Source organism: Gymnogyps californianus, unplaced genomic scaffold (genome assembly GCF_018139145.2).
Source record: "Gymnogyps californianus isolate 813 unplaced genomic scaffold, ASM1813914v2 HiC_scaffold_99, whole genome shotgun sequence".
Classification (NCBI taxonomy): domain Eukaryota; kingdom Metazoa; phylum Chordata; class Aves; order Accipitriformes; family Cathartidae; genus Gymnogyps; species Gymnogyps californianus.
This window is the reverse complement of record NW_026114492.1, coordinates 65,661-74,218: the sequence shown is the minus strand read 5'-3', so window position 1 is coordinate 74,218 and position 8,558 is coordinate 65,661. Positions and strand designations below refer to the sequence as shown.

The window sequence follows — 8,558 nt, the reverse complement described above, 5'->3', positions numbered from 1 at the left end:
AACCGCTGTTGGACATAAATCCAGAAGGAAAGGGGAGCAAAAAAAGAGGAAGTTTCAAGGGGAAAAGGACATACAGAGGAAAAAATATTTGCTTGTATACATATACTGTATGCATTCATTATCCAGCTGTGATACATCAACTTTACCCTGTCCTACAGGTGACCATTTCCTGGTTTTGCATACTTTAAATAATTTGTCCAAAGCTAAACTATTCTATGCTTAGATTTTGCCTGAGATGCCAACGTTTAAAATTGAATAGCCTTATGCCAAGCTGTTGGAGATAGGCGAGAAACAAAAACAAAGGATGCTACTTAGTTAACGAGGCATGACCTTGAGAAGAGAAACAAGATGACACCATAAGTCAGTGGGTAAAGAAATACCAAGATAAGCACAGGGGCAATCAAAGAGCTACTTGAACTGCGAGTGAACTATCCTAATTCACATACTAGAAAACCCGCCCTTAGGTAGGGAGAGCCCCCTACCAACAGAAGCCCCTTCCTCACAGAACATGCGCAGTAAAAAAGGAGGACGCTGCGACTTTAAGTGGAGATGAGGCTTGCGAGAACCAATAGGAACGAGAGTAACTAAGCGAAACTGTAAAAATACTGATAAGTGTTGCTTGAAAGGTATAAAATGCTTTACCGTGTGTTAACCGGGTGTGCTAGCTTTGTGGAGTTACCACCTAGCACCCATCTCTGCGCAGACATGAAATAAACAAATATCTCGACTCTGTGTGTTAATCGGCTTTTTTGCACACCGGGTGAAAGAAGCCTGATTTTTGGGACAACAAAGCTGCTTTAAAATGTTTCTCTATGTTATCATCAATAAATCTTTATGGTTTTTTACTATGTTTTTTGTAGACATGGAGAGGTGGATTATATACTAATTCGATTTTAGTGGGAGCCTGGGGGGTGGGGGTGGAATAGGGTTAGAAACTAGTATCTGATGCTGTTCCTGAAAAAATCAAAGGGGAGATTTTATTTTTTCCCCTCTCCCTGCCTTCCCCTCGGGACTGCCAGTGGAGGCCTGAAGGGAAGGGCTTCCTACTCCTGCTCCCGCTCCCCTGGTGAAGTCTCAGCACCACCCGTTTGCTTATCTCTGCGAACAGCCCTCCTGCATGCAACACCCTTCCTTTCCTGGGTGCACAACGTCTAAGAGTTTAAAATAAAAAAGCACGTACACGCCGCTTGGCAGCGGGGTTATAACAGTAGACGGCACAGCTCCCCCTCGGTAATGGCCGGGGAAGGAGGCAGGGCCGTTGCTAGTTGCCAATCATGGGCTGCTGCCCAATAGGGGTGGGCGTAGGGAGTATGCTATGCGTCGTGGCGTCATGTCGGCTGTGCCCATGGCAGATGGGAGAGGAAGGGGCTGAGATGGTTATGGCTTCGTCCCTCGTGAGGGCTACGGTGCGGGTCGTGAGTAAGAGGAAGATCCAGGCTGCTCGCGCTGCCCTCACCCTGGTCAGTGCTGGAGGCGTGGTGGGCCTCACCCTGCCTGTTAACGGCCGGCAGGCAGTGGGAAAAGGGGGAAAGACCGGTGCGGTCGCTTTCATGGGGTGGTTTTGTACAGTCACTCTAAGAAGTATATTTATTCTGAAGAATGGAAATTCAGTACAGAAACTGGCGAGTAGGTTGTTCCCAAGGAGACTCTGTATCCCTGTGTTAATTGAGAAAGTGCATTTACTAGTTGTGGCAGTATTGCAGAGGCCGTACAGTTGGGAAGGCTTACTCCAGAGGGAGGTGCAGCCCTCTGCATTGACGGGGGCAGACTAAGTATGTCTAGTTCAGTCATTTGTCTGGGCAGGTAATTCCTGTATTGTAGTGATCTTGTAGCAACTGAACATTAATAGCGCTAATTAGAAAAGGTATTCTAATGTAAATCTAGTAGAAGTTTGCTTTGTGTGTTTGAATCTGCTAGTAATAAGAACTTCACCTTACTCAATATCTTGGAAACTTGTAAGCATGTAAGGGGAACTCTTTCATGTGTATTTTGTGTATGTAGTCTTGCATTTCTGCAGCAACTAGATAGATCTATATGAACTATGAGTTTATCTTCTGTAAAGTCATAGTTCCCCTCATAAGTTAATGGGAAGAGAAGGGAATAAACATTTCTGTGCCCGGCTGATTTTTCTGTAATGCATATATGACAACATTTTGACTAGAACAGAACTGTTTAATTGAGTTGTAGTAATTTTGCAGTATGTATCTTGAGGCACTGGTTTCAAGTAGAAGAAAGGCTAGTTGACAGTGTCAGATGGTTGGTGCTGTAGGTGGACTTTGCAGATAGGAGACAAAACTTAACTGTAAACTAAGACAAAATTTGATTGCACAAAAACTTTTTATTTGCAGTGTGTGACTTGCATGCATTACAAAGCATGTAGCATACTTGAATTTTTTTTTTTAAACTATATACAAGCATATGCATATATTTGTCTTTCAGACCCCATCAGCTGTTCAGAAGATAAAACAGCTTCTTAAAGATAAACCTGAGCATGTAAGTGCAAACAGGGCTATCTTGCAGATTATACTAAGGTATTAGCACTGCTGATTATTACAAAGCATTTCTGGCTAACCTAGCAGCTTGAAATAAACACTGAAAAACTTGGAGATGTTGGTGTCTTTTTTTGGATGGGACTGTATAAGTTTGTTTATCAAGCTTCATTTCTATATAAAGTAAAATGCAGAAAATAATTGACTGTAATGACCTTTCACTATACAGTTACTTTTGAGATGGGTAAAACTGAAGGGGGAAAAAAAAAGTAATCTTAAGCTTGAAAAATATTTCTAAGCCGTATTTTAATCAACTATTCTAGTATGGCATAGTGGTGACTTCTGGTAGGGCTAGAGATCTTCAGCTGTTGATACTGATGCCTGTAAATGTGGAATTTTCCACTTACTAGAATTGTTGTGGCTGGACCAAATTGGATTTTTACTGTTTTGGGGAAGTCAGGAAGGCTCTAAGATAAGAGGCTCCTAAATAATGTCACTAGGACGGTTCAACCTTAGAGAAAATAGTTACGCAGAACCATAACGATAAAGAAATTTTAAAACAAGCGCCTCAACCAAAACAGACTACCCTTGAAGGACATGATATACATGATCTCAGAACTGAGTATGCGCAAAAGCAGAGGTCAGCCAGCAGACACAGTGAGGAAGAGTATCTCCTTCATCCAGAGACCCCTGACGACCACCCGGAGACATAAACAGACATGCGCAAGAGACATTTGCATATGATAATGAGTTCCCGGAAATCTGGTGAATATGTATAATGAGTTCCTGGAAATCTGATGAATATGTATGTATAAGCTTGCATATAAACTATGCAATTAACCTGACCGGACACCCCCACAATAGGAGGAGATATCCCCTGTGTGTCCAGCGCTGCAATAAAGAATACCTGCTTAATAGTCCCTAGACTATTGAGTCTTTGATTTCAGCCTTTCACGGCAACAATACTAAGATGTTATTAAATTCTTGAAGGCATTCTGGTTGTGAAATAGATAATAATGTTAGATTCATACCCATTGGAAAAGGTATAATTCTTATGAAATTTGCCAGACAATGTCTTTTTTTGTAAATAATCAGTATTTCAACAAATAGCTGATTGAGAATGTCATCTTTTCTTCTTGGGAAGAGCACACAGTCTTGCTTTCTAACCATTATAAAAGCAAGCATTAGATTTTCTTCTTTACAGCAAGTACTAGTTCAAGAAGATTATTTCCCTCAACTTTTGTATAAAATCCATTGTTTCTTTTGCTTCCTGCACATCTGCAACTAACTAGACTCTTCATTCTAATGTTTTAAACCATCCTAAGGAAGCCCAAAGCCTACAGCTTAGCTGATCAGTCATCCCCCTTGTTATAAATGGTGTTCATGAAATGGTGTTCATGTTTTCCAACCCATTATTTCTAGCCCTTCTTGTAGAGGAGGATATTTAGTCTGAAAAGAATGAGTGCTGTTTGTCTGAGATTCCACTTGTCATAAAACAATACGTTTTGATACTTTTTAATCATAACATTGGTTACATAGATTATTATACTTTTCAAATTATGTACTGAAGCATTTGTGTGTGGAAAGTGGTACAGATACTTTTGGAAGATCCTTGTGCACAAATAATTTTCTAGTTAATTTTCAGCAACTTGTATCAACCTCTTTACAACCTTTTCTCAGCTCTTTACTTGCATAGATGCTCTGTTCGACTTACAGGGTCATGTTGGATAATTGCAAATTATCCACAAATGTATTGACTAGGCTGGGCTTTAACATTGATTAACACAGTAAATGAATAAACTTACTTGCAAAAAGGAGAGGATTAAGTTTTAAGTGTGAATGTTAATGTGGATAATGAAGATCTTAAAGTAGTGTTTTCAGAACTTTGGATTGAAGTAGATTCCTGATGGTCATTATAGGAGTTACGTAAAAATCTAGCAACTGCCCTTGGCTTGGCCTCACAACTTCATAATTATGTTATTGTCAACAATCTTAAAATAGTGCCTGAATTACCATCTGAATAAACTTTCATTTGAAGTTGCAAAAACATCTGTCTCTGAAGTTTGACTTTTATGAGATCAAGCACCAAGGAGTGTCAACAGTTCATTACTTTGATTTTTATTTTTTTTTAACATGCTTTAGGGCTTGGTCCACAGTAGCAAACATCTGATGTCTGATTTTACCTTGGTAGTCAATTTTATAAGAGAAAAATGTTACCTTTTAATCCATTAAACTAGTTCACTTCTGTTTTAGCACTGGCCTTGAGGCAAGGGAGAATAAATGTCAGCTTTTTGTTGTTCTGCATACTTTTTATTTTGGTGTTCAAAAATAGGTTTAAAAAAAAATAAATGTTTTATTTTAGGTAGGTGTGAAAGTAGGTGTTCGTACAAGAGGATGCAATGGACTTTCTTACACACTAGAATATACAAAGTCAAAAGGAGACTCCGATGAAGTAGTAGTTCAAGATGGTGAGTTTCTGATGCAGTAAAGCAAAACTGGGGGGGGGGGAGGGGGAGGGGGAAGAATAACCTAATTACAAGTTTGCCAAGGGACAGGTTAGGACTTCAAAGTAACAAGTTATTGTAAGAGGTTCTAGTGTTCTAAGAGTTGTCACCTTAGTTTCTGTTGTGAAGATGTAAAAGTAATCAGTTAGTTAAAATCTGCAGCTTTGTAGAGGAAACAAGGAATATCCTTGATCCAACCTTCATTTCATGCCCATGTTGGGTTAAGTTGGAGTTCCCCATGATAACAACAAAAAAGTCTCTGTACTGGGTCAGAATAAATGTCCTAGCCCTTTATTCCTGTCTTTGGAGGTGGCCAATAGCAAATATCTGAGAGAATACAGAACAAGACATGGACAGAAGGATACTTTACTAACATATCTAAAATAAGGCTTGACAAAGTAAAGGTTTTATTTACAAAGAGTTTTCCCAACTGTCTTCTATAACTAGCCTTATAATTGACTTTTTTTTTAATGTCTTTATGCTTTTGATCTTGACATTGTTTTGTGACAATGCATTCTATAATTTTAATTAAGCATTATGTTTGAAACTGTTTTCTTAGGTTGGTGTTTAGGCTTACTGTCTGATAATTTCATTGAGTAGTCCCATCATAGGTCTATTGTTAAAGTACTGAAAGTTCCATATATCTTTCCAATTTTTATAGAAACTTCTCTCAGTGATATTTTTGTCAAGCATGAATTTTTAGAAAGGCATACTAATGTTTGTCTTGGTTTCTGTTCTTCTAAGAATTGCTAAATTTTTTTTATACATTATTGAACTGTGCTGTGTTTGCATCCAGAAAGATTACTTTTCAACTGGTGGCAAAGGAGGAGATTTGAATAAGAGTAGGATATCGCAGTTACTTTCTTATAGAAGCTGTGCTGCTTGGCAGAGCTCAAATTCCAGCTGCCTTGAAAATATCTGTGACCAATTCATAATTTTTTTTTGTCTTAAAAATTAGTTGGAACGTCAGCAAATTATTAAATTGAAATAGAGTAGATGAGATCAGGACTGCCACCTAATTTTGCAGGTGCTTCTTGACTTCAGATTTAGCTGGCTCCTAGAGTTGCCTCTTCTGCTTGACCCCAGAGCTGCTCTGGCTTTACAGGGCTGAAAACACATTTTTCAGAAGGCAGTTCCTGGCTTGGTTCTTAAGGGAGATGAAAGCAGTTTCCCTCAATCATGACAGAGGCCTTAATCTCCAAAGCCAGATGATGTTTCAGTTGTGGCTGTGTGCCTTCTGTTTTATTTTGATTGCTTCTAGACAGCTTTCCACTGAAGGCTCTGACTTTTATATAGCACTCTGCTCAGTGAGCTGGTGGCTTTGGATACCAACCCAATTCTCCTGGCTTTTAATTAGCAAGTGCTGATGCTTAATACAGAATTGTGATTCTGCTTCAGGGTTCAGGTCCTCTTTCATTAGATTTAGCCTTCCATGTGTATTACTGTCCAGGTTGACCAAGAAAAATGTGGAGGTTCAACTTAGTTGCCCACAGACTTGATTTGTTTTACTAAAGTGTTTCATCTCAACTTCTACTATGATGAAACAGCTTTCCAGCACTCTCCTATAACTTAATGAGTTCTTGTTGCTGCTACTGATGCTATTTTTAAACTTTTATTTTTATTATTTCCTAGTCTATGGACAACTAAAGCAGTCTATTTATACTAACCACTTTATACCATGCTTGCAGTTTTAAAGTTCAATAACTTTCCAGGCTGGTAGATACTTTGCATACTTTAGAAAAAGGAGATCTTTCTAGTTCTGCAGATGAACTACTAATTCTTAGTCCTTAAAGGTTATGATATCTTCAAAAGTTCACACATCTACCTTGGTATAGGATTCAATATTGCTAATAATTCATGTAGATCTAATAATTTTGGCAGAGCAAAAGACATTCCTTATGAGAGAAGGGTTCTTCAGTTAGTTTTTTAGGGATTTTTTTTTTTTCCCTTTACGTCTTGTTGGATGCACAAGCTTTAAGAACAGTAGTAAATGGGTTACTGACTATAATGCATGGGAAAGGAAGTATCAAAGCTGAGATTCATTCCCAAGTTCTACAACTGATTACTCTGGGTATCATGACTTTAAATCAGAACGAAAATAAATGTGCATGTATACACAAATACCAGCACTAGACTGTTGCTAGAATTTTGTAGCTAGAGTTGGGGGGGGGGGAAAGCCCTATCTTAGGCTAGGGAAAATGAGTTATATTGACAGATTTTTGTATTTAGCTTCCACTTTTATCACTGGTTGGAACAACATTTCAAAGTGAATGATGAATGGTTTTGCTGTATGTAATATTTTTTTTCTTTGTTGTCTTTAAGGGATTAGAATCTTTATTGAGAAGAAAGCACAGCTGACACTTCTAGGAACTGAAATGGACTATGTGGAAGACAAACTGTCCAGTGAATTTGTCTTCAATAATCCAAACATCAAAGGAACATGTGGCTGTGGAGAAAGCTTTAACATTTGAAACTTCAGGACTATTTCTTTGACTTGGAAAGCCACAAAACACTTGCTGAATATGTGGCTTTCAAAAGCAAATGCATTTTCTTCAGGTTCTTAGGCTGTGCAAAGTGTGGATGCCATTAAGGAAAATAAAGTTAATTCATTTTGAAAATTTAAATTGTGTGTTAAATCCCTGCACTGATGTTTTTACACTGCAATTTGTGATTAATTGGGACCCAGAAGGTAAGAACATTAAGTGCTGTAGCATTTCTGTGTTTTCATGTACCATGGAAATAAAATCTCACTGTTCTTTTCCTTTGCCATTTTCTTCGTCCACTCCACTCACACTTCCCTATCTAAAAGCCATTTGCAAGAATATTGCCTATTTATTCTGCTTTGAGTTGAAAAAAAAAAAAACAAAACACTTCTATGTTTGTGTGTGTTTAAATATTTATATACACAGACACACACTCCTCAGCTTCAAAGTTCACTATGATTATGTAGATAAATAATGTTTTATTAGGTTTCTGATGTTTTTATGTATAGACTTGTCTGATGGTTTATTTTCCCATAAATCTAGGGAAGTCCAGAAAGCAGTTCATGTGCAAATTTAACAGTATGCTGCCATAGCACTGCTAGTAGCAATAGTTCAAAATATGCTAACCCAACTTCAGTCTTGTTCCTTGCCTTGTTGAAGGCACAGTCTCTGCTGTAGTTACTAAGTGGTTTTCAAGAACAAAATATATTCAGGCACTGAAATATTAAAACAGAATATATACAGGCTTCTCGTGTTTCTGTTGTTTCTATTTGTCTTGACTGACTTAAATCACAAAACTGGTAAAACTGCATTCAAATTCTGATTCCTGATGTTCACAGAATGTGTATATATTCTCATATGCTGTCTGTGCACAAAAAGCTATGAACGTTTTTTTTTCTGAGAGAGAGGAAGGAATCTTGTAACTCTCATTAGCTATTTGTAGTAACGTTTGTTACAACTTGCTCCATTTAGCAAGTTGACTCAGTACTAGGGTTTTTCCACTTACAAAGCTTATGGTAACTTCCGTTTAACTTCTCTCATGAGATTAACTTGCTAACAGGAAAACCATTTATAATTTTAAA

The 8,558-nt window shown here is 38.0% G+C and overlaps 1 protein-coding gene across 1 annotated transcript; it reads left to right on the top strand.

Annotated features, from left to right (window-relative positions):
* The first annotated feature begins 1,367 nt into the window (after positions 1–1,367).
* On the top strand, positions 1,368–7,797 carry LOC127029298 (iron-sulfur cluster assembly 1 homolog, mitochondrial-like). The gene is made up of 4 exons (XM_050914861.1): positions 1,368–1,460; positions 2,440–2,493; positions 4,852–4,957; positions 7,316–7,797. Exons 1-4 carry the CDS (start codon positions 1,374–1,376, stop codon positions 7,462–7,464), a joined length of 396 nt encoding a protein of 131 aa, XP_050770818.1. The 5' UTR covers positions 1,368–1,373; the 3' UTR covers positions 7,465–7,797.
* The last annotated feature ends 761 nt before the right edge of the window (positions 7,798–8,558 follow it).

Coding starts and splice junctions, on each gene's coding strand:
- LOC127029298 (XM_050914861.1), top strand. CDS start 1,374: ATGGTTATGGCTTCGTCCCTCGTGAGGGCTACGGTGCGGGTCGTGAGT. Junction 1,461..2,439: donor CTCGCGCTGCCCTCACCCTG/GTCAGTGCTGGA, acceptor TTTGTCTTTCAG/ACCCCATCAGCTGTTCAGAA. Junction 4,958..7,315: donor TGAAGTAGTAGTTCAAGATG/GTGAGTTTCTGA, acceptor GTTGTCTTTAAG/GGATTAGAATCTTTATTGAG.